The 25,241-nt window shown below is 39.1% G+C and overlaps 3 protein-coding genes across 4 annotated transcripts in view; 1 reads left to right on the forward strand and 2 right to left on the reverse strand.

Annotated features, from left to right (window-relative positions):
• The window catches only part of LOC128529752 (membrane-associated guanylate kinase, WW and PDZ domain-containing protein 2), an 84,807-nt gene extending 81,658 nt beyond the window's left edge, over positions 1–3,149 (reverse strand). The window contains exon 1 of the mRNA XM_053503251.1: positions 3,067–3,149. Coding sequence (XP_053359226.1) covers positions 3,067–3,149 — 83 coding nt within the window. The remainder of the gene's footprint in view (positions 1–3,066) is intronic.
• A 4,138-nt stretch (positions 3,150–7,287) lies between these two features.
• Positions 7,288–19,480, forward strand: gpkow (G patch domain and KOW motifs). The gene is made up of 11 exons (XM_053504948.1): positions 7,288–7,472; positions 9,455–9,612; positions 10,713–10,852; positions 11,997–12,103; positions 15,996–16,203; positions 16,499–16,631; positions 16,963–17,221; positions 17,311–17,428; positions 17,521–17,590; positions 17,706–17,791; positions 19,015–19,480. Exons 1-11 carry the CDS (start codon positions 7,291–7,293, stop codon positions 19,138–19,140), a joined length of 1,587 nt encoding a protein of 528 aa, XP_053360923.1. The 5' UTR covers positions 7,288–7,290; the 3' UTR covers positions 19,141–19,480.
• Positions 19,481–21,055: 1,575 nt separating this feature from the next.
• pqbp1 (polyglutamine binding protein 1) lies at positions 21,056–25,142 on the reverse strand. 2 transcript variants are annotated; one of them, XM_053504234.1, is made up of 7 exons: positions 24,899–25,142; positions 24,629–24,695; positions 24,413–24,521; positions 22,893–22,993; positions 22,278–22,511; positions 22,064–22,127; positions 21,056–21,961 (listed from the first exon to the last, which is right to left on the reverse strand). In XM_053504234.1, exons 2-7 carry the CDS (start codon positions 24,693–24,695, stop codon positions 21,790–21,792), a joined length of 747 nt encoding a protein of 248 aa, XP_053360209.1. In that variant the 5' UTR covers positions 24,899–25,142; the 3' UTR covers positions 21,056–21,789. The 2 variants fall into 2 exon arrangements, with proteins under 2 accessions (XP_053360209.1, XP_053360208.1); XM_053504233.1 differs by having other exon boundaries at positions 21,057–21,961; positions 24,413–24,524; positions 24,899–25,140.
• Between the last annotated feature and the right edge of the window lie 99 nt (positions 25,143–25,241).

Consider the following 25,241-nt stretch of genomic DNA (forward strand, 5'->3'; position numbering starts at 1 on the left):
CATGGATGGGAATCACCAGGGTCCTCCTTATTGCGATATCTCGTGCTGATTTAATTTGTGTTGCGATTGTTGTATGTATCATGATTTTATAAATATCCCAATTGTTTTTTATTTTGTTACAATTCTATACTCCCTCCACACAGGATGCTGGGCTGCCTGCCAATGTGTGAAGAGTTTAGAGTGCACCACCTGTAGGATTATAGAGGAACTGCAACATTTGACAACTTCCAATGTAAACATAAAGTGGTACTTCGGCATTGTTAAGAGTTGTTGGGGCAAAAGTTTGTATTGCGAGATGATTTATTCTATAGGAAATAATTTAAATGCAGTTAATCAGTTCCAGCCACACAAAACTATTACTAATATTACCAATTTCCAACACTATAATCATATTTTTGCATATAAAAAAAAATCTAAATGTAAATAAAGTAAATTATAAAATAATAGATATTAAACCTCACATAACTTTGATTTATAATTCCTCTTGTCACCGGCTGTTTTAAAAACTGAAACTGAAAGTGGCTGACTTTTCTTCTTGCTAACCTTCTTGGGACCCATGGTGCTATGTCTTTACTAAATCTTGCCCAAATTCCAAAAAGAAAAATGCTAATTAGCTTCCCATGGCTTTCAAGTTTCAAATAATTCCCAGACATACGTTCAGCTAAGCTGGTAATTAGTTCAGCTCTGTTTGGCATTCGGTTGGTCATGGTACCACTGTATATGAATTTAAAACGTTAGATAAAGATATGTAACTGAAATGATGTTTGATGAACTACGTGAACAGAAGCTCTTGACTTGACTTCTGTATCTGCATTTTTCTATGCAACATGCTGTTGCCAAATTGTTTGCAAATTTGATAATCTGCCGAATTCACTGGAAATATTACATTTGTGAATATATTTACTCTTAAGATTTACAAATCTTGATTTGTCCAAATTTGTGTTAATCTGTAAATAGTTTGTTTTTAATATCCTTTTTACGATATTAAAATTCTTTTTAAAATTCTTTTTAGATCCCGGAGTTAATTATAGAATACTGTATTATTTTACTATTGAACACTGCTATGCAAATATATTACAGTAAAAAAACGCTTTTCATCTCTGATTCATGAAAAAGACTTAAAATTAATAAAGTTCTAATGTTACAGATGATCTGGAGCGAAGTCACAGATGGAGAATTGTCAGTGGATGTCTACTCTACTTTGCCAAGGGTAAACTGCACTCCATTATCCCACCATCTTTCTCTCTCCCCCTATCGTACCTACAACACATCTCCTTGAATATGGATGAGAGGGCAGAGCATGCACCCTGCATACAATCAGGCAATTAACCAACAGACATCAAGTCAGTACTTTAAACTGAAGATCATGGTTAAAAAAAAACAAAAAAACAATCATAGGTTTTATAGAAATAATGGTATTTGAGTTGATTTTGTTAAATGGGATGACTGGGAAAACATTCATATAATATGCACATCCATATGGTTTAGTAATTAAAGATCTCGTCCAAGGTGTTCAGAGCAAATCCCACACTCTTTTCCATGGCATTCTCATATTTTCTGCATCTCCCTCTCTTTCTCTCTCTCTCTCTCTCTCTCTCTCTCTCTGTCATACTAAATGAATGATTAATAACTATAGTATAACCTTGGCTGCAGGGCAGGCAGAGTCCACGGCAACGCATAGAAAAGTCAGGGTCACAGTATTCATCACTGTAATCACCATAAGGGCAAGGCACATCCAGACACTGTGCATGCAAACACACACACAAGCATCCAAACACACACAAAATGAGACACCTGACTAAAACACACCGATAAGACACATCCCCTCCAGGGATGTTGACAGTGATTACAGCAATACTGGTGCACCGCACTACAGAGTACAGATAACACCTTATACCGAATGATGTGGAAACAAACATCTGTAAACATTCAAAGAAAAAGTGCGCTGGTGTTTTCGATGGTCACGTTTTTGATGTGCACTTGCTACTCTGCTGTTACTCTCTATCACAAGTAGCCGATCTGACTTTTTTTTTTTTACATTCAATACTACAGTATTTCGGAATGTTAACCAAAGCCTTCCTGTATTTTTAATCATTATGAATAAAAAAATTATTCTAATTAAAAACAAAAATAATACATCTTGAAAAGATACCAGACTTTTTCTCCTTGTTGGAGTGGCATCGTCCAAGGTACCTTTAAAACATTTTTTCCATTACATAATTAACTAGACCTTAGAAATCACTGTTTTTTACTCTTAAAAGCTAATTAAAGGTCGGTTACATAAGGAAAATTCCAACATTTTTGTCCCCTTAGTGGTACCACCATGCAACAAATTTCCTTTATGTGTGTTGCAGCGTATATTGGAATCAATCCATCCATCAATCAAGAAACCTCTATATGTCCAACTAGGGATTGTGAAGGCCAATGGTGATTACCAGTGTATTCATTCCCATTTTTACAACCTCCAGTCATTATTCACACACAGATTCACACCCTAGGGACAATATTGGAACACCAAGTAGCCTGATCTGCATGTCTCTTTTGACTGTCGGAGAAAACCCACCAACACGCATGCACACAAACTCCATACACACAGACCCCGGACTGCGAATCGAACCTGGACCATCTACAGTATACTGAAAAGAATGCTAAACAAAGATGCCTTAAAGTATCACAAAGTGGTATTTTCACCACGTAGTCTTGCACTCAAAATTGGGGTGTTATTAAATGCACATCATTTGCACCTTTAACATCCTGTCTAGAGCATCCACGTGCACAAGGCGGACCTTTAGAGAGAATCAGTGATCCTTAAGTGGTTTTTACTTCCAGGATCCTTTCTTTCTGAGAAGTGAAAATGATCAAACCTGCTGGAATCTGTCCTTAAGTGCTGTATGAACATCTAACACATTCTGTTGCATGGAATTAAAGGTGGACTGAAGGTGAATGAAAGTTGCTGGAAATGCATGCATTCTCTCCACACACCTGTCCACAGTTGTCATCTCACACACTCACATACATAAACACAAGAAACGCACTAATGTTTTGTACATAACATTGACTACTCACCCGCATTGTCGCCGACACACACACGTTCTCCTGAGGCAGTTCAGCCTCTGAGAGAGGAGGCGTTTAAACGCGTCTATGTACATCGAAACTGGACTCGGAAAGCGAAGAATTAAAAAAAACTGTCTTATTTGTTTTCCCGCCAGATGTTTGACGCACGCGGTCAGTTTGGAAGCCTGTACCCAGTGCGCACGTGAGCCGCGCGCGCACCGAACGCTTCGTTTAGAGCCAGAGTGGCAGCTTAACGGGATGAGAGCTACGGCACCGGTGAGGGAGGGAGGGGTGAAAACGATACGCTTACACACACACACACGGACACACAGATGCACACACACACTCTCTCACACATACACACACACGCACAACTTGGGCAGCGCTCTGGAAGAAAAAAAAATCCTCAATTACAGTAAATCCTTCAAGGACAAACGTGAGGTGCTTTGATATTTATTCCCAGGACACTTCACACACACACACACACACATGCAAAAGGCTTACCTCCGGTACCGGACGCCTCCTCTGCATGGCTCCCGGTAACTCCCAGCCTGTGTTTAGTGGTAGATCCCGGGGTACACAGGTTTACCTTCCGTCATTCAGTGGTTAAGGGTGATATGGTGGTGCTGAGGGGGTGAGAGTGTGGGCTCACCACTCTGTAATCAGCTCACGGACACCGGATCGATACTGAAAGTCTGGATCACAGCCACGGGCGTCCCGCGGTGTGAATGACATGCTGCGCGAGCGATCGCAGTCCCGGTCACGGTGCCACAGTGTCCGAGCTGAGAGACCGCATGATGGGACACCGAGGAGGAAACAAAAGCAGTAGATAAGGGAGGGAACTGAGCGCAAGGAGGAGAGAAACACTAAACCGGGAAGATCCGCCCCTATAGTGAGTGTGAACGCGTCAGGTAACTTTCAGTACCGGTTTGAGGGTTTAAAAAAAAAAAAAACCTTTTTACCTGAAATGTGCAAAGAGCTGCCTGGAAGAGTTAAGATAGTTAAGGAGATAACTTACTAACCTTGTGTATGCTTTTTCTGGCAATGGTGGTTGAGTGGTTAGCATTAAACGCCTCCAGGGTCTGGGTTCGAGTCTCACCTCAGGTCTGTGTGCGTGGAGTTTGCATGTTCTCCCTTGGGGTACCCCGGTTTCCTCCCACAGCTCAAAGACATGCAGGTTAGGCTAAATAGCATTATTGAGTCTAAGGTCCTATCATGGTTGTAAAAATGGGAATAAATGCAACAGTAATCACCATTGGCCTCCACAGTCTCTAGTTGGACTACAGAGGTTCCTTGGCATACTTTTTTAACATTTGTAACATGCCTTATATTTGTATTATTTATTACAATCTGTCATACAAGACAGTTGATTACCTTTTCTGCTTCATACTGTATCATTATAAATAGGCGGTTAGCACTGTGGGTGAAGGTTCGATTCCCTGAGGGTTCGATTCCCACCACAGGGTCTGTGTGCGTGGATGTCTTCCCTGTGTTTGCTGGGTTTACGCTTTCCTCCCACATAGTGTGTGAGTGTATCCAGCATGTACTCCGCCATGTGCCCAAAGTTTCCTGGGATAGGCTGCAGGCTTCCTGCGACCTTGTATAAAATATAAGAAGGATAGAAATTGAATGAATGAAGAGCATTATATCTATCGACGGCGTATCCAAAGGGAGCTCAGGACATGGCTAGGGAAACCCTGGATGGTGGGCATCACAGGACACAGATGCGCACACCTTAAGACCTGATATGGGCAACTGAAACATACAGCCTTTGGACTAGAGTACCAAGAGGAAACCCATCAAGCATGGGGAGAATATTGAAACTCTGTCCACTCAGATCTGAAGCATGATTCAAACCCCTAACAATGGAGGTGGGAGGTGAACAACACAGGTTAATTCATGATGAATAAGAGGTCTTTATTAATTGGTTAAAAAATGCATAAACAAAATCAATAAAGAAATTATTTGACAGGATGAAACCAGTATATAGTAGTCGATAGTATCTTTATTATAGCTTTAATTCATGTGGTTAAATATACTGTCATTTTTATCAGTACAGCTTGTAGACCTGTGCAAACACAGGGGAGTGCAATTCCCTGTAAATGACTAGTTAAGACCTACCTATCTTTCTGTACATTTTCCCATAATCATGTATGGGAAAAGGTAAGTTGTCCCTCAGTATATGACAGTCAGCAGAGCTTATTTTAAACTAATATTACATTAGTGACATTTTGAGTCCATGTGTTATTATATAAATCTAAAACAAATTAGCATAAATCTACACTTAATAAAAAAAACATAAATGTTTAGGTTACTATCTGGTAATTAACAAATTCGGATATTCAGAGTCATAAAAATGTTTTTAGCATTCAATTAACATAGCAATATTGGATGTTAAAGTATGAAGTATAAGATATTGGCAATATGCCTTATTGTTAATTTTACAATAAGGCATATTTAATTTGTATTAAAACAGCAGCTTTAATTTACATTAATTATTGTAATAAAAATGGAAGTCATTTTTCCAAACTACACAACAAAATAGTGCAGGTGATTTTGTTTTATATTTATGTATAAAATATATTGCAATGGTTCTTCCCATATGGCTACTCACTGTTTCCCCCACCGTCTCTCAGTGCATCACTCGCTTCTGACAGGTAGGAACAGCAGGTGAGGCTAGTGGGAGTTACTTTTATATTTACACTGACAGTCACGTACTGAATTACAATCTAGAACCAAGCCTCCTAGTTGCTCTTTTTGGCATCATCGGGGAGAGAAGGATAAGCAGCTAAAGATTTAAACCCAGCTAAACATTGATTATTGTCCTTTGCATCCCTCCTTGCCCGGCGTTATTTTTTATTTGAGTGGAAGGATGCCACCTCACCCATTCATGCCTAGTGGCTCAGGAATATTTGTTCTTGTTTGTTTGTCCCTTCAGAAGTGATGGGTCAATCTTTAATTCAAACTTGAAAATTTCAACAGGTGTGGGGCCTATCCTCACAATTTACTCTCCCCCTTTATTCGATTGTTTTTTTCCACAATTTTTCGGATTTTCCGTCTCCTTGCATACAAAACCAAGACTTCTAGCTCCTTGTTTTTGCTGGTTTCTTTAAATTTTTTGGTGAATCTGATATACTTAAAAGGCACACTACATGCGTATTTTGTAAACATCCTCTGACTTTCAACTGTTTTTACTTTCAATAAACTTAATGTGTAAATATTTGTATGAACACTAAAAGAGTTAACACCATAAGACATAAACTAAAAATGTTTCACAATGTGTCCCTGAATGAAGGGAGGCTCAAAATCAAAAGTACCAGTCAGTATCTGGTGTGGCCACCAGCTGCTTGAAGTACTGCAGTGCATCTCCTCCTCATGGACTGCCTATTGCGGACAGTCTGAGCACTGATGGAGGGATTGTGTGTTCCTGGTGTGACTCGGGCAGTTGTTGTGGCCATCCTGTACCTGTCACGCAGGTGTGATATTCGGATGTACCGATCCTGTGCAGGTGTCGTTACACGTGGTCTTCCACTGCGAGGATGATCAGCTGTCCTTCCTGTCTCCCTGTAGCGCCGTCTTAGGCATCTCACAGTGCGGACATGGCGATTTATCGCCCTAGCCACATCAGCAGTCCTCATGCCTCCCTGCAGCATGCCTAATGCACGTTCACGCAGATGAGCAGGGACCCTAGGCATCTTTCTTTGGGTGTTTTTCACAGTCGGTAGACAAGTCTCTTTAGTGTCCTGCGTTTTTAGAACTGTGACCTTAAATGCCTGCTTTCTGTAAGCTGTTAAGGTCTTAACGACTATTCCACAGGTGCATGTTAATTAATTGATTATGGTTAATTAAACATGCATGGAAAACATTGTTTAAACCCTTTACAATGAAGATCTGTAAAGTTATTTGGATTTTTACAACATTATTGTTGAAATAATCAGTCCTGAAAAAAAGACGTTTCTTTTTTGCTGAGTATATCTATATCTATATATATTGTATGATTTGTGTAGTACTTGTATCTGTGAATAACATCTGCATTGTCTGTATGTTCTCTTCATTACCTCAGTGTCAAACGTCATAGCAACGTTCACTGTTCAGAAGCTCGCTGTAGGCTTGTTGGACACACCGACGTGTATTCTGGGAAATGTATTGTAACGTCCTATAACTGGACGCAAGTTGAGCGTCAAAAAACTACATTACCCAGCAGTATTTCGAATAGCCCGTTAATAAGAAACAAACATGGCGTCGCCGGAGCCGCAACCAAACCGCGGGGATAACGAGGAACAATTAAGGAGAGAAGACGGAGAAACAAAGCCTGGTCCGATTTCTTTCGGTTTTAGCAAAAAGATAAATAAAGCCAAATTTGAGAAAGCAGAGGAGCGAGATTTTTTAACTGCAGTTGAGGGAAAGGAGCTACAAAGGTAAGCTAATGCTGCGCGCTAACCCAGTCGAGTTGTCGTGTCAGTAATATACCGTGTTTATATTTATTTACTTTTATTATTGTTTGAACAACTAACGCTAGTTTATAGACTATAAAGGGTTTATTTGTGTATTGGATAATTAGCTAACCCGCATTGAGATGTGGTTTATATATTTTGCTAGTTTTTTAAATCTAATACTTAAATCTGCTATTTTCAACAGTTATTTATATATTTATATTATTTCTGACTTAACTCTTAAAAATATATTTTAATATATTTGGATGCTGTGGACAGTATACAGTCGTGGCCAAAAGTTTTGAGAATGACACAAATATTAGTTTTCACAAAGTTTGCTGCTAAACTGCTTTTAGATCTTTGTTTCAGTTGTTTCTGTGATGTACTGAAAGATAATTACAAGCACTTCATACGTTTCAAAGGCTTTTATCAACAATTACATGACATTTATGCAAAGAGTCAGTATTTGCAGTGTTGGCCCTTCTTTTTCAGGACCTCTGCAATTCGACTGGGCATGCTCTCAATCAACTTCTGGGCCAAATCCTGACTGATAGCAACCTATCCTTTTATAATCACTTCTTGGAGTTTGTCAGAATTAGTGGGTTTTTGTTTATCCACCCGCCTCTTGAGGATTGACCAAATTCTCGATGGGATTAAGAGCTGGGGAGTTTCCAGGCCATGGACCCAAAATTTCAACGTTTTGGTCCCCGAGCCACTTGGTTATCACTTTTGCCTTATGGCACGGTGCTCCATCATGCTGGAAATGGCATTGTTCCTAACCAAACTGTTGTTGGATTGTTGGAAGAAGTTGCTGTTGGAGATTGTTTTGGTACCATTTTTTATTCATGGCTGTGTGTTTGGGCAAAATTGTGAGTGAGCCCATTCCCTTGGATGAGAAGCAACCCCACACATGAATGGTCTCAGAATGCTTTACTGTTGGCATGACACAGGACTGCTGGTAGCGCTCACCTTTTCTTCTCCGGACAAGCCTTTTTCCAGATGCCCCAAACAATCGGAAATGGGCTTCATCTGAGAATATGACTTTGTCCCAGTCCTCAGCAATCCATTCACCATACTTTCTGCAGAAGATCAATCTGTCCCTGATGTTTTTTTTTTTGAGAGAAGTGGCTTCTTTGCTGCTCTTCTTGACACCAGGCCATCTTCCAAAAGTCTTCACCTCACTGTGCGTGCAGATTTGCTCACACCTGCCTGCCGCCATTCCTGAGCAAGCTCTGCACTGGTGGCACTCCGATCCCGCAGCTAAATCCTCTTTAGGAGACGATCCTGGCGCTTGCTGGACTTTCTTGGATGCCCTGAAGCCTTCCTTAACAAGAATTGAACCTCTTTCCTTGAAGTTCTTGATGATCCTATAAATTGCTGATTTAGGTGCAATCTTAGTAGCCACAATATCCTTGCCTGTGAAGCCATTTTTGTGCAATGCAATGATGGCTGCACGCGTTTCTTTGCAGGTCACCATGGTTAACAATAGAAGAACAATGAATTTAATAATCTCCCTCCTTTTAACATGTCAAGTCTGTCATTCTAACTCAATCAGCCTGACATTATGATCTCCAGCCTTGCGCTCGTCAACATTCTCACCTGAGTGAGACGATTACTGAAATGATCTCAGCAGGTCCTTTAATGACAGCAGTGAAATGCAGTGAAAAAGTAAATTTTCATGGCAAAGAAGGACTATGCAATTCATCTGATCATTCTTCATAGCATTCTGGAGTATATGCAAATTGCTATTATAAAAACGTAAGCAGCAACTTTTCCAATTTCCAATATTTTATGTAATTCTCAAAACATTTGGCCACGACTTTACATCAAAGTATCCTCAACATGACGTGATCATATGCACGTATGAATGACACTTAATTTGAGTAAATGACGTCACACAGCTCCAGTCTACTTTTCATCACTGTTTTTCTGCGGATGTTTTATACACTGTTTTCGTCTCCATGCAGCACCAAGCCTGTGGAGAAACCTAAAGAGCTTATCATCCCTCTAATCCAGAAGAACCGCTGGAAGACAAACGAGGGGGTGAAGCAGAAGGATGGGAAAGAAGCTCCGTCTGATCAGCAGGACTCGGTTGAATCTCAAGCCATCAAAGAGCTTATTGAAGGTTTCTTTTCTTATTACTATACACTTAATAAAAGTTTGTTAAAAGTGATTCATCTGACTGTTTAGATCGATATCCAGCTCTACGTTAACATCCATTCGAATTCCTGCCCACATCAGGGCACTGACATTAGGAAATGTTTGCCAGTTAGACAACTGAGCCATTTTTTAAATCACCATGTAGTATAAGCATCTGAAAATGCTTTAAATACGATGTCATACCGGGACATTTGATTGTGCAGAATGACGGAACACAGTTGTTGGTGGGGGTCTTTCGGCTGCTCCCATCAAGGGGTGGCCACAGCAGACCATCTGATCCACACACAATTTGGCACAGGTTTTACTCTCTTTGCTCTGACTTTAACCAGAATTGTCATTCTAGAACATACGGGCTTCTTTAAAACATTTGCACCATTGAAAGCTAAGAGTCTCATAACTGTACTGTGCTTGAAATCTTCTGTAAAGATTTACACCAATCAGTTGAAAAATTTCATCTCAAGTCCCGGTTTCACTTGAATGGCATTTATAATTCCAGCTAGAGTGGAACCTTGGATTGCGAGTACCTCGATCTGTGAGATGAGCAAAATGTTTAAATAAATTTTATCTTGATAAATGAGTGAGGTGTTGTCTCCCATACTCAGTCATAGTGTGCATGCGTTACTCATATAGTCCACATCTGTGCATGCGCACAGGTAAAGTATTTTTTTTAACTTTTGTGTCCAGGAGTAGTGACCGTTCTTTAGTAACTGTACTGCAGCCCTCATGAAAAAAAAAAAGGCTGTAGCAGTGCTGGAGATCAATCAGTGATTCCAGTTTTGTGTGTGTGTGAGAAAGTTGTCGTTTCTCCTTTTGGTTTGTTTGATGTTGATCAGAAATATGCATGTTTAGGTTTTTTTTTTTACTCGGGGTGAACGTAATAATTTCTTATTGGAATGTTTATGCTGGTTTATGAAACTTCTACTGGCGTGACAAACAAATCAGACACCAAATGTTACTTTTTAAAAATGTATTAATTAACAAATTTATTTATTTAAACCACCATAGCATATGCGCATTAAATGCCATTGTTAATTTTTTCTCACTGTGGTTACCCTCCACTTGCAGAGTCCCAGAAGCGGCAGGAAGAATGGAAAAGCGGCCCTCAGCACGACCCGAACCTGTCCATCCCACTGCTCATGCAGAACCAGGTGCCGGAGGGCTTCGAGGATGGCGAACACATTAAAGTGGACCTCCGGCCTGAGTCGGTGAGTACAGAATGACAGTTTATAGAGATGACAGGAAAGTAAAAAGAAAGTTTATAACCAGGAATTATACAGGATGTCACATCTTCCTAAAGTTAGCTGAACTGCAGCAATGTGGAATTTTTTTTGTATATATATCATGAATGTCCTGAAGAAGTAATGGCACTGTTTTCTTGCAAATTGTTGCTTGTGAACCTAAACAGCTTCAATTTTTAACATAAGAAATTATACAGGTGTTTTATATAAAAAAAAAAGAACAAGAGAAAAATCCCCTCTGAGTGATTTTCAATAATTAACAATTAAACAAACTAACCAATAAGACCAAAAAGTGCACTTCTGTGGTGTCTGCCATGGCACTTCATGAAAGCAACATAGACAAGAACTCATTAGAAAAAAATAATAATTTCAAGCTTTAATATCTAATACAAACCTTGTCAGTGATGTATGAGGGCAAAAAACTAAAAAAAAAATCCAAAACGGAAAAATCGTTTATTAATCATAGTCGACGGAGTTTTTTCTTCTTTTTTTTTTTCTTTTTTTATTTGGAGGGGGAAAATAACAGTAAACAGTAAACCACTTCTTATCTACCTGATTGTTTTTCCTCTTTGGTCTCAGCCTCGGCGCGTGTAATGGGACGCATGTCAAATCCGGCTCTATCTGGTCATCTGCATATGGCTGTGTCAGCACCGGGTTTTTCCAAGTTCACATACTTGAGTAGCGGGTCCCTGAAACACCATGTGGGCAGAGTGACGTGCTCGTACATGCGGGTGTACGTGAGAGAGGAAAAGGTTGCATTTATGAAATGAATGATGAAGCAATCTCATGTCCAGGCGCTGTTGCTTACTCTGCATATTTCCCCCTGCCGTTCTCACTCGCCCTCCCTACCTCCACCGCTGCGTGCAAGCCGACGAGTGCAGCAGGGTTAGACCAGTACCTGTGTGTTGAGTGAAATGAAGTGAATGCATGTCGAAAAAAGTAGCTAATTATCACCTCTTGTGCAGCCTGAAGTGTATTCTCGATATGTTTAGATTCAGGTGTGTGAAGTTGTTCAAGAATTAACTGGTGTGAATGGGGAGTATTTTCTACAGATGCAGAATGTGTGTGTGTGTGTGCGTGCGTGCTTGTTAATCAGATTTCTGTATACTAGTCCACAGAGGCTGATTATGAGCAGGTTCCGGTGGAGGCGTACGGATTCGCCATGCTGAAAGGAATGGGATGGAAGCAGGGAGAGGGCATCGGAAACAAGTTCAAACAGTAAGGTTTTCTTTTCCCTTCCTCACTATTTGATTTCAGAGATCATGTTCACCAAGGTAGATTCGCAGGCTGTGTTCATGTTTTAAACCTTACGTCCATGCGAATAAGAGATGTCTCGCCCTCGCTTGTTAAATACAATTACTCACTGAAAATATCCCATGCCTGTCAAATCTCTGTGGTCAGAAGGTGTCGATTACTTATCTACGACAGCAGCCCTGACACTAAATCTGTATTGTTTCCATGACAACAGATACTAAACAGGGCACTTAGACAGTGGATGGATGCTTCACTTTTATTTGAAAAAAAAAGAGATAATTTATGGGTAACATGTTGCATTAACTTCAAGAGGGAGAAAAAAAAGGTGTGTGAGGGAACAACTGTTAATAAGGCATGATCACAGGTGCTAACTTCTTTCGCAGATGTTTAACGAAGTTAGACACTAGAAAGTACAAGCACAAAATGTCAGGCTGTAGTGAATATAAAATGGCTTGCGTGGTATTAAAGAAGGTACTGTTATTGGATAAAGGCCAAGGAAAGGTCAAGCTGTATCAATCCATTTCATTGTTGATTATTTTACCATCACAGCGCGCCCTATCTTGCAATAGTCCTGTTTTTATTGTTTTTACTAACCTCGGGGGAAAAAAAACACTGGACCATATGGGACCACCATGACAAATAAGCGTATTGAACATGTTCACCTAACAAAAATATCTAAATTATTTTATTGCACTTATAATCAATGGAAAACAATGTTGTACAGTATTTCACATTACACATTATGTACAGAACTAAGATAAGGATAATAGGAAAGTGATATTGTGTTTTTAACTTTTTAGCATTATATAGGACAAAACTAGAGGCATCGAGCCTTAGCTTCACTAAATAGAATGAACAATGAATGAAAGCATTTTATTTGCCTAGATATGCTTAGAATTTTTTTTTTCTTTTAAAATTATTATTAGATGTATAACATTTGTGATATTAATTTTTTTTTTAGGATATAGCTTTGTGAGAAACTTTAAACATAAGTTTTTCACGAGTTAATAATAAGTATTATACACCATTGTTAGTTCTGACCAAGTAATCTGATTGGACTAGTGTTCATATTGGGCGGTAACAGCACTGGGACATTGAACTATATTTTTTGCTCTGCTGTCCCTGGTGTTCTAATAAACATTAATTACACTAACTACGGGACTAGGCATGGGTGAAAGTACCCAGTCAAAAGTTTGAGCACACCTTCTTAATTCAATGTTATGTTTTGTTTAGGTTTTTTTTTTTTTTTTTTTTTTTGGGGGGGGGGTATTTTGTACATTCTAGAACAATACTGGAGATTACTGGAAAAAAAACTTTATAAATAACATAATTAACTGAGTCATTAAGCAACAACAACATCAACAGTCAGTTGTTCTGGAACAGTTCTTGCAAGAACAGAATTGTAAAGTGCATTTGCAAAACCTATCAAGAACCATAAAGAGGCAAGACCAAAACTTACTTCTGCTGCAGAGAAGTTCATTTAGTGTTTTTACCGGCCTCAAAAATCACCAATTAACAAACAGCACCTCAAATGAGAGCCGTTATAAAGGCTTTACAGGGCATAAGTAGCAGACAAAGTTTGAATGAGATTATTGCACATTTTAGATGCTTTCAGCCTTGTTTAACAATGTAGAAAGGAATAAAAATTGGAAAAGACCATGGAATTAAAAGGTGTGTCCAAACTTTCGACTGGTAGTGTAGGTCCGTATGGTCCGCGGTACTGAGGAGAGAGCAGCTGCTCTGAGTTGACTCTGCGTAACAATGGCTTCAAGGTTATTACAACTTTGGCTTTTTTTTATATTTTATTTTTTACACCTAAAATGAGCGAGAAAGCTAACTAGCTCCTAACACAAGGCTGAATCTCTAATCCCTCTATAATGTCTAATCCCTGGACCCAGAAGTTAACAGAACATCAGCGCTCCACTTCCATGGTTTGTTCTCCTCACCTTTTGACTACATAGTACCAGTAAGAATTTTAAACTATTTTCACCCCTGCTAATTACACTACCCGTCAGTCACGAGAATCGCCAGTCAGTTCCACTGGTGGCGGAAGGGATATGTGTTGGCAATTATTTTGTTTATTAAATAAATAAACAAATCATAATCCGTGATAAATGGTGTTTGTGGAAGTGTTTTATAAAAGCAATATCCAGTGTTGGGTGTAATGTGTTACAAAGTAAGAGTTAGAGTACTCGGATTACTTTTTTGATGTAATGAGTAATATAACGTGTTGGGTTGGCCATTTAAGTACTTGCAGTAGTTACTTAGTAATTAAAAAAAAAAAATGTAATCCGTTATTCAGACAATTTATGTAATCCGTGAGCCAGACAGCAGTCATTCCCAATCCATTAGTGTGTGTGAAAGTCGTCCTACAATCCCCGCCCCCGATAACCCTCTGTTATTCCTGATGTTATACCCCTATCTCAGCTATGCGGTTTGCGAGGACCAATGCATGATGGTACAATAATTATAAAGGTCTTAACTAAAACAACATGCATGAGGAATCACAAAGTAGTTTTCATCTTCTGCAATGGAAAAGTACTCGAACTAGTTACTTTTATCAGAAAGTAACGCTGTAATGTAACCGATTATTTTTTTTAAAGATAGTAATATTGTAATGTAATTAGTTACTTTAGAAAGTAACGTCCCCCAACACTGGCAATATTACGCGTTGCCAGGTCATGCTGTTGTGCTTAATATTAGCATGGCTACGATGCCTTTTGTACTCAGGCAGCACGCTAATGCCTACAGCCGCATCACAGCCATGCTGATATTCCTCACACCAGCACTCCTGTGTGTCTCGTGTGATATTGCTTCAATGTTACACTTTTTGTTTTCTTTTGTTTTTTTTATGTGACACACTTAAAGCTTGCCATCTGTCCTCTCTCTCTCTCTCTCTCTCTCTCTTTCTCTCTTTCTCTCACACACACAAAGAGCACAGGTTTATTTTTTGGCAGATGATCTGTTCGATGCTTTGTGTATACAGTATACATATTTGTGTACCCTTTCCTCTTACCGTGTTCTAAAATAAACGGTTTCTGCTTGTGTAACTGTAAAAACATAGACCAGCGTGTCACACTTGATCACAGAGCTGAACAATAAGGACTATAATCAGAATCATCATAATTTTGCTAAAGATCTAACTAAATAATAATTCCTCTTTAAGGAAGGAATGTGAGTACATGTTAATGTTCCTCTTATGTAAAGGTGATTGCTTCTCCGTCATGCTTTTTATCTATTTATAGATAGATTTAATGTCGTTAGACATCTGCAAGGCCAGTTAGTTCCTAATATCAATCATGTTTTTTCATTCATTTATTTATTGTACATTTTTGTTAGATAACAGGAGCCTCCGCTTGTGTAATGTACAAGGGGCGTTCAAGTCAGACCGGGACTTATGGTGAAATTTTTCATGAATGAAGGTGTACAAAGGTGTAATCGGTACAAAAAGCTCTTGTACCGATTACAAGACTTTAAGCACAGGAAGCTGATGAGACTGTAAAAATATTAAGTAAAGTGCCACAGTAAAATATTTGCACGATGCAAGCGTTTCAAGGGAGGCCATACGTCCGTGAATGACTCCTGCAGTTGTTCAGTTGCCCATTAGTGGTAATTAACAGTTTTTACACTCTATTCTGGGCAGTATAATAAAAAAAAATCCCAGTTTGACTTGAACGCCCCTCATTAAACATGTGATTTGAGTTACTGCTGGCTGTATTTTCAGAGTAAAAAAAATTAAAGAATTAAAATCGGTTAAAAAAAAGGGTAGAATGCCAAAAGAAAATAATGTTCGTTCTCTCTCTCTCTCTCTCTCTCTCTCTCTCCCCCCCCCCTTTTATGTCTGACTCTCTCTCAGAGATGTTAAACCAATAGAACACCAACTAAGACCCAAAGGCCTGGGTCTGGGCGCTGATCGCTCTGCCATTAAGGACCTGGAACCCACAGGGCCCCGAAGACCCCCTAAACCTGGAGAACAGGGAGAAAAAGTTGATGAGGGCTTGGTGTTGGGGCCTGGCGGGTGTGTTCTGGTCCAGAAAGGGGCTCATAAAGACCTCTATGGGAAGGTGAGATTTGACCTATGCTAACACTGAAATTATGAAATGGTTCTAATTCATTTTCGTGCTTGTTTTTTAAATTGGTAGTCAGTGTGTAATGTCTTCTAGACAGTAGCTGTAAGTGTCTTTATTAACTCAAAAATAATTTTATTACGATCTTTTAATTACAAATATCTTCTGATTTCTGGGTGTTTCAGCCGATGAGTTGTATACTGCAAATCTGTTTCAGCATTTGGCAACTGTAGTCTTAGACTGTCTTCCATTAAATCCTCTCTCTGTCTGTCTGTCTCTCTCTCTCTCTCAGATAGAATGCGTAGACACCGACAATGCCAGAGTTGTGGTGAAACTTGCTCTAGGAGGGCAATCAATTGACATCAGCCAGTACTTGTTACGGCTAGTGCCTCAAAAAGAATACGACAAATACAGCAAAGATATCAGTAAGTCTCTGCCATGACAGACTTTTAACTTTTTATATCTGTGAATATTTGGTTTTGTTTGGTTGTATTATTGAGGTTTTGAATGGACAAGAGCACAATTTCTCCAAGAACAGGTTTTAACTGGCATTTAGCAAGCACACTGATGCTGTTTAGGATGATTAGAAAATCATCATTCATATATATATATATATATATATATATACATACTGTGTATAAAATTTTTTTTTATGTAACATAAGACGCTGATGTAGGTTTGAAATTGCATATAAAAACGTTTGATAACCAGACTTTTGCTTTTTTTTTTTTTTTTGTCGATCTCTCCGTTTGCCAGGCCGCCTGAGCAAAGCCCACAAGGAGAAAGAAAAGGAGAAAGAGCGAGAACGTGAAAAGGAGAGAGAGCGAGAACGTGAAAAGGAAAGAGAACGTGAAAAGGAGAGAGAGCGAGAGAAGGACCGAGCATGCGACCAGCAGAGAGGAGAAGAGAAGGCGAATGGGAAAGACGAGCAGCGGCGAGATCGACAGTCTGAGAGAGAGAACGTTCGAGAGCGTGACCAGAAAAAGAGGAAGCACAGGGAAACGGATACAGACAGGTAACTTCGCCCAAAGGGGGGAAAAAACTGGAACTTTCTTCTCACTTTTATTCGTGTTCTTTCTTTATTTATTTATTTTATGATTTTAGAGAGAAAGCTCCTTCTGTGAAGGAGTCTCGTTCGTCTCCGCCCGCCTGGCTTCAGAGAGACCTCCGTGTCCGCTTCATAGATAAAGCTTTTAAAGAAGGCAGATACTACAACTCTAAGGTAACACTTCATGCATCCTGCTAGAAACTTCTACAAAAAAACCTTCTTCTTTTGGAGGTGCATAAATCTGTCCTTTTGTCTGTTGTGTTCAGATGAGAATCGAGGACGTCATCGCACCACACATTTGCGTCTGTCGAACAGACGAAGGGCGATTGCTGGATGGTAAGATGCCACGTTTGGTCAATACAAATCATTTTTACAATCTAACCCAAAGGAATGACCTGATCCAGCCAGGAAGATTTAACCTGTTAGCTTCCTGTTATTCCCCCCCCATCAGATGTCAAACAGACGATGCTCGAGACCATCGTGCCCAAAGGTGACACAGACTCCATTATGGTGGTGCTGGGAGAACACCGTGGACAGGTACAGTAGATATACACAAACACTGTGATGCAGAAATAAGCCGAAACCTTGGAGTCATTAAGTTGTTACTGAAACATCTGTGAGTCATATGTTTTGACCATCACTGGAGTGCAAGAACTTTTCGTCACAGTTTGGTGTAAACGCTCTTACGTCTGTTTATTTGCATTTCAGTAACATAATTTTATCTAGGATTGTTTATCCTCAAATATTAGTAAGATTTAGATAAAAGTTAATTGAAACTAGATTAATAGTTGTCTAAAAATCTAACATATAAGATTATCATTAATAATAAAAAAAGCACAAAGTAAGTTTTTATTTATTTATTTATTTTTTACCAGCACATCACTTTTACATGCTTTTGTTTTATTTAATTTATATCAAGGGTGGGCCATAAGTTTCCATACTTAGGGGGAAAATAAATATAAAAAAAATATTTTTTAAAAACAAAACAAAAAATAGAGAAAGCACGTGTACATAAGTATTCACAGCAGTTCGGAAAGATGCGGCCGGCTGACGTCACGCGGTTCGGAGGAAACACAGGATAGTCTTCGCCCTCCCGGCTGAGTGGTAGTAGTAACCTTAATGTGGGAGCCTCCCTAGCGATGGGGAGGAATTGGCTACGACTAATATTGGGGAGAAAATTGGAAAACCCCAAAAAATAATTTAGAAAAAAAAAAAAAAAAAGAGCAGCTGCCACTTGTGTGTGTGTGTATGTGTGTGTACCATGGTATATCAGAAAAAGATAAGCGACATAAATCATTTGAAGGACCGCATCACCAATGCCATTGCACACATATCTCCAGATGTGCTAATGCGTGTTCTTTAGCAGTGTTTTCAAAACAATGGTAACCATGTAGAGCATATTATAAATATGAATAAATTGTTCCTTATAAAAAATATTTTTTCCCATGCATGAAAACTTCTGACTCACACTGTATATATGTAATGCTATTATTATTATCATTATGATTACGCTCTTTATTTACCAGCATTTCTCTTTTGCCTTTTATGTTTCATTTCTGTACGTGTTTTATTATATATTATTTGTCTCTTCTTTTATTCTTCTTCTTATTATTAATTATTATTATTATTATTATTAGGTATTTATAACTATTGAAGCAGTTTATTTTAAGTCTTAAAGATTAATAAGAATTTATTTTCTTTCAAATGAAAAATATCTATAGGCATGTGTATGAACCAGTCATGTATTTACGTGTGCGCAGGTGGGCCACATTCTAAAGCGCGATAAAGAGAAGTGTAGAGCCATGGTGCAGCTGGAGCGCTATGAGGAGAAGGTCTTCACCCTGGACTACGACTCTATCTGCCATTATGTGGGTGGAGATCACTGAGCAACAACTCGCACAAACAAATAAATACTCCGCAGGAGACAAGGTGACAACCAGACTGTCTACAGATAGATTTCTTCACTACGCTTCTTCACATCAGTCAAGTGAACTCTGTTGAGGAAATCTGGGATTTTACTTGTAGCTAATTCTGAAAGCTGCATCCCAGGGCTGGAGAAATGGGACTATCTGGAGTGTGGTTTGGGACGTTCTTCACTGGCTGCAGTATATAAAGTTCTCGTTTCATTAACATTGTTTTTAGGAGGATTTTTGTTCATGTGGCATATAATTACTGCAATATAAAATGTTTGTTTAATAATTAAAAAATAAAAGGCCTTTCCCCTCATTCTGAGATGCTTTTCTGTTCAGCATGGTTGTAACCAGATGTTATTTTAGTTACTGCATCCCTCCTGTCACCATAAAAAAACAAAGTCTAAATTGTCACAACAAGTCGTTCCCATTCACACTGCTCACTTACACCTTTCTGTGCGAACTTGGGAGACTCTTGTGTGTGAAAATCCCAGGAGGTGAGCTCTTTGGGGAAATACTTAAACCAGCCCACCTGGTCAGAGATTCCACTTTTCTCTCCCATCCTAGTGTTTAATGCGAACGTTAACAGAAACTCTCAGCTTAAACCTGCACAATTTTATACATTGCGGCCCTGCAACATGATTGCCTGATCATACAACTGAATACTGCAGATTATATATCTAGTTAGAGAATTTATTTAATTTTTTTTTTAAATAATTTTTTTTTTTACATAACCTCCTTACTTTTCAATACCCTTTGACCAGCTGTCGTATTTCCTCATTAGAACATGTTTTAGGCTGTGCTGCAAGCCACTGTTCTTCACTTCCTTATCAAATTGAGATTTTTTGCAAAGTGTGGGCAGAAATGTGCAGATGTGCATCGCCACACCTGATCACAGCACCCTTAGATAGCAGTCCTGTGCGTTTAACCTGCAGTTTGGGCTTTAGCTTTTCAATAAGCATCTCAGTGTAATGAAACTGTTGAACCTTTTTCTTGAAAATGTTTCAATACAGGCCCTTGAGAATCCCACAAAACTGTAAGCATCAATTGTCCAGCTTTTTTTTTCATTCTCCAATTGACAATGTTTCCATTTTATTCTCTGCTGTTTTCTCTCAAGCCCATAAGTGATTGAAACCACGTCTTATCACCAGTAATGATAGTCTTTAAAAAACTTCCACCGTCCTTTAGAGTATCACACAATTTTTGACTCACCATCATATTTGGAAAAGATTTTGCTGTGCTTTTTTTCTGTTTTGATTATTGATCAGTGGTGGCTGGTGCAAACAAAATTAAAATTAAACTTTTAATAATCGGCTGTAAATAACCATAAGAAGTGCTGGAAAAGCATAGAGTGTAAGCTCGGCTACGATCACTGACTGCTACTTAATTAGAAAATCCGGTCGATCTGGTTTAAGCTCTTTAACTTATTTTCTTTCTTCGTCCGATCGCCTTGCGAAGGGGTATTTTAGCAAAGAAATTACAGAATTTTCTCTTATATTTAGCTGGCTTCCACATCAATCACCATTCAATACATTAACTAACAATCTGCTGACTGTTAATAAGACTCGTTGAGAATGGTCTAATTACATGAGCCCAAATTTTTTAAAACAATATTGATTCGCTTAAAACAAAAGTGGGCGGGTCCCAGGCGCACAGTGCTGCGCTTTATGGAGGATTTGAGAAAATCCAATTAGAGCTCAGCCTCAAATCACATACTTTTCAAAAATTTACGTGCCTACAGTCACTTATTTATCCGGCGCCCCACGAACACAAATGAACGTAATACAGTTTAGGTTTTTTTTATTATTGTAATTAAATTAAGAAATACAGCGGAATATTTTGACTAAATGACTTATTTAAAATAAATAATTAGTATGTTAAATAATTACATGTTAAAGTAGCATTCATCTCTGCCTAACTTTAAGGGCGTGGCACTCCAGCACCCCTTATTGACCGGCCGCCACTGAAATAGATACCACAAGCTCACTGATTTCTAAGCTTACTAAACCTATGCAATATTTGGGAACAGTATGGATTTTATTATAATTTATCAAGATAGGGATTTCAATTACTGTACTGTTTTTCCTCAAACTGACATCAATCCAAACATATTTTTAAAACAAATCATAGTACAGCATACACATAAGTCTTAACTATAGGATTAGGATTTGTTTTTTTTATTTTAAACAAAAATCGAGGATTTAAACAAGCACATAAATTCAAACGTACATATTAAAGGTCGGTCAACAGTATAAAGCAGCACTGCAATTACTGCTTCACTAAAAAATTTATAATACACAGTTCGATTTACAAACACACTGATCTGACACATGAAGAGTTGACTTTACACCTGGATAGAGAGGCAGGATGAAAACCCATAGAGCTGTTATAGACCATGTTCTTCATGTTCTAGAGAAACACTGAAGCAGACGGTGTGTAAAACGTGTTGAAGGGAGTCACAGGATCGGAGCTGTTAAAAAAACTATTGGGGCATGAAATAACACACGTAACTTGTTTATAGTCAGTCCAGGGCAGCCTGTGTGTGTTGTTTTTTTTTTTCGTAGGTTGGTCGTAATTATTATTCTCCAGATTCTCATGAAGGCTCTACAGATGCTTTCGTCCTCCTTAGTCATCCTCATCCTCCTCCTCCTCCAGACGTCTGGTGTGTTCAGCGTTGGCTCTAAGCACGGCTCCGGGACTGGGGTACGGCCTCTGCTGGAACAGGGGACCTGCCGCCGTCGTGTCCGCTCCTGTCTTGGCCTCGTTACGCTTAGGCAGCCCGGTGGACCACAAGCCCCTAACCAGCAAAACATAAATAAATAAATAAAATCACACACAGTGGTTTTGGTTTATCTTTTATATATTTTAAATAGACATGATAGAAAAAAATTTTAGGCACCTTGGTGCATCCGAGTAGGAACTGGGATCCATAGGATCCACTTCATCCAGCTTGCGGCTTCCACCTTGTTTATGGAAAGAGAAACGAAGTTAAATAAAAAGCTAAATTCTAACATGTCTAGCACTAAGTACACATGATTACTTAGTCAGTATGTAGTTTGTTTAATGCTTAAATCCTTTACTAAAACGTATAAAAAGGCGTTTTGCGCAGTTACCTCTCTTTGATTTGTTGTATGGGCTGCTGTCCTCTCTTCTCATTCGTCTGTCCCGTTCTCTATCTCTGTCTCGATCCCGGTCTCTGTCTCTATCCCTGTCTCTTTCTCTGTCCCGGTCTCTTCCTTCATCTCTATCGCGGTCCCGGTCTCTGTCTCGCTCCCGCTCCTTGTCACGATCACGCTCCCTGTCTGGCTTCTCGTGGTGCCCGTCCCCTCTGTCGTCTGCAATCTCCACTGAGAAAGGAAAAAAGATAATGAAGGAGCACAATCTTCTGAGCACTCCCTCACCACAGTACTACTGCAGCTTCATCCCTGTCTTATCCTCAACTTTCTATTATAATAGACATTATGTGCTGAGGAACACAAGAGAGTCAGATTTTTGCAACTCGTTACTTCTGGTTGATGAACAGACTTTAATGGTGTGTGATGATGCCGTTAGATATGTGATATGCCTTGCAATATGTTCAAATCCCACTGGTGATCACATTCAGTTATTAAAATTTGATTTGAATTGCTGTGGCAAAAATATTTCTCAGGTGATATGTCAATTTATCAGAGCTTGTGGATGCTGTAGTGTCATCAATATAAAGACCAAAGCTTCATTCAATTCTTTACCTCTCTGCTTCTTTGCTGCTTTAGTGATGACTGCAGTCGGGTCATTCGGGGACAGCCAGGACACCAAGTCCGTCTCCACGTTCCAGTAGTACGGAAGTCCACTAAAGCAAATGCAAAGGAGTGAAAAAGTATTGTGAGTGAATAGTGAAAGATCGGAGTGTGAAGTAAAGTGCCCCAAACTGTTATTTTTAAGTCACAGCTTTACTTATGACTGGTATACTGTATGAGGTAAGTACTAACATTGGAGACTCCTTCCAACAAAAACATCACCACAGCAACACCTTCATACGAGTCACTTTAAGAACACTCCTACTCCTAGGTTGATATTACCATCATAAGTACTATCAGGTGATACATGTGACATGTCATGGCTAAATGTGGGATTCAGTGAGGAATTTGAAGCCTGGGAATAAGGCTGTAAGATTGTTTCAAGTAATGATGTACCCGCACAATAAAACTACAAACTTTAAAGTGTTTTTAAAAATTAATAAGTGTGTTCTGGTGCATTTATATCGTGGCCAACAATGACTTTTCTGTGGGATCGGACTGAAAGAGCTTTGATCCAGTGTGAGCATGGGAGAGCCTTAAGTGCCCATGATCCTGTCACTACTTCACTGGTATGTAGTTGATAATCAATCAGTGTTAATGTTATGAATGATTGGTGTACAACATATACACAGATCAGCCATAACATTATGACAACCTGCCTAATCTTGAGTTGAGCATTACCACACTAGCACTTCTATTGGACTGAACAACACGACCTAGTCTTCACCCTCCAAAAGATCTGCAGTTTTGGAGTTGCTCTGCCCCAGTCCTCTATCCATCAGTATTTTGCCTTTGTCAAAGTCACTCAAATCCTTATGCTTTGCCCATTTTTTCTGCTTCCAACACATCAACTTAAGGAAAAAAGGTTCACTTGCTGCCTAATACTGTATATCCCACCCACTTACAGTCGCAATCGTAACAAGATATTCAAAATCTGTGAGAAGGGCCACATTGTGATGGCTAGACCACTGGGTCAGAGCAACTCCAAAACTACAGCTCTTGTGGAATGTTTCTTGTCTGCAATGGACAGGAATTATTAAAAGTGATCCAAGGAAGGAAAACCAGTGACCAGGCAATAGGATCATGGGTGGCCAAGGCTCATTGATCCACAAGGGGAGCAAATGCTGCCCCGTGTAGTCCGATCCAATAGAAGAGCTATAAACGGTTAATGCTGGTTGCAACAGAAAGGTGTCAGAATACATGGGTCATTATTGGTGGTGGCAAGGGTGGAGGACCAACTTAATATTAAGTGTGTGGTCATAATGTGAATTAGTGAAATGTTGATTTGTTTCACTGTGTCATAAACTGTACATGGTTGAAATGACAACAAAAGTCTACTTGACTTGACTTGATAATGTTATGGCTGATCAGTGTACATGTCTATAGTTATAAGTGCACTGTTAAATCCCTGGAAGCCACGACATAGAAAAAGAAAGACATGGCGCTTATGAGGTATACACTGAATAACTTACCAGTTTGGGTCAAAAACCTTGTACCAGTTGGTTGGTAGATTTTCGATCCTTGTAGCTTCATAGTCTACATTGTTGTCATCATAGTCCTCAGCAATGATTTCTTCTTCAGCTTCTTGCAGTTCAAAGAATCAGATCAAAGTTGCAAGTCAGAATGTATCCGTTAAAAAAACAAAACAAGTTTGTTTGTTGGAAAAATGTAATTAAACCATGGCTTACCATGGTCTGAATGTTTGACAATTCCCCTCTTGGCCAGACGAGCGAGGAGAGCTGGTGGTAGAGGCATCTGGAGGGGGAAAGTCAGAAACCTTACACACGCTGTGTTTAGCTGCGCTTCGAGTTAGCTTAGCTAGAATAAAGTCACCACTATAAGACTTGCATATTATCTGCAACATATAAATAATATATCTCTAAAAACAAACCTGCAGCCTATGAATGCTATAATTTATTTATTTACACAAGAACAAGAGAAAATATCGTTAAATTTACCTTTGTAATTAGCCTCCTAGCGTCTCATTCAACTGAACAAGAAAATACCTCGCCTGGCGCATAAAATTGACGTCACACTCAACGCGGTCGCGTTTTTTTGTTTTGTTTATCATTTTATTTAATGTAAACGTGAATAAACTCTTAAATATATAATTTAAATAAAACTAGGAAATGTTATTTACAGCATAGTCTGACCTATTGTATAAAAAGTGCTCCTGTTATTTGGCGTTTAAGTAGACCAAACAATGCGGCTAAAACCCAATCCCTTAGATTAGTCTACGACATAAAAAAAATGACGCTTTAGAAACCTTATGTATATAGTGTATCCTACTTAGTGCACTTC

Source organism: Clarias gariepinus, chromosome 9 (assembly GCF_024256425.1).
Source record: "Clarias gariepinus isolate MV-2021 ecotype Netherlands chromosome 9, CGAR_prim_01v2, whole genome shotgun sequence".
Lineage (NCBI taxonomy): Eukaryota > Metazoa > Chordata > Actinopteri > Siluriformes > Clariidae > Clarias > Clarias gariepinus.

Bases quoted from the DNA above. Each gene is read 5' to 3' on its own strand.
- pqbp1 (XM_053504233.1), bottom strand. From the start codon at position 24,695: ATGCCTCTACCACCAGCTCTCCTCGCTCGTCTGGCCAAGAGGGGAATT. The intron at 22,994-24,412 runs GTAAGTTATTCA...CATTTGCTTTAG, and splicing joins AAGGTTTTTGACCCAAACTG to TGGACTTCCGTACTACTGGA. The intron at 21,962-22,063 runs GTGCCTAAAATT...TTTGCTGGTTAG, and splicing joins TCCTACTCGGATGCACCAAG to GGGCTTGTGGTCCACCGGGC.
- gpkow (XM_053504948.1), top strand. From the start codon at position 7,291: ATGGCGTCGCCGGAGCCGCAACCAAACCGCGGGGATAACGAGGAACAA. The intron at 9,613-10,712 runs GTTTCTTTTCTT...CTCCACTTGCAG, and splicing joins CATCAAAGAGCTTATTGAAG to AGTCCCAGAAGCGGCAGGAA. The intron at 16,632-16,962 runs GTAAGTCTCTGC...TCCGTTTGCCAG, and splicing joins CAAATACAGCAAAGATATCA to GCCGCCTGAGCAAAGCCCAC.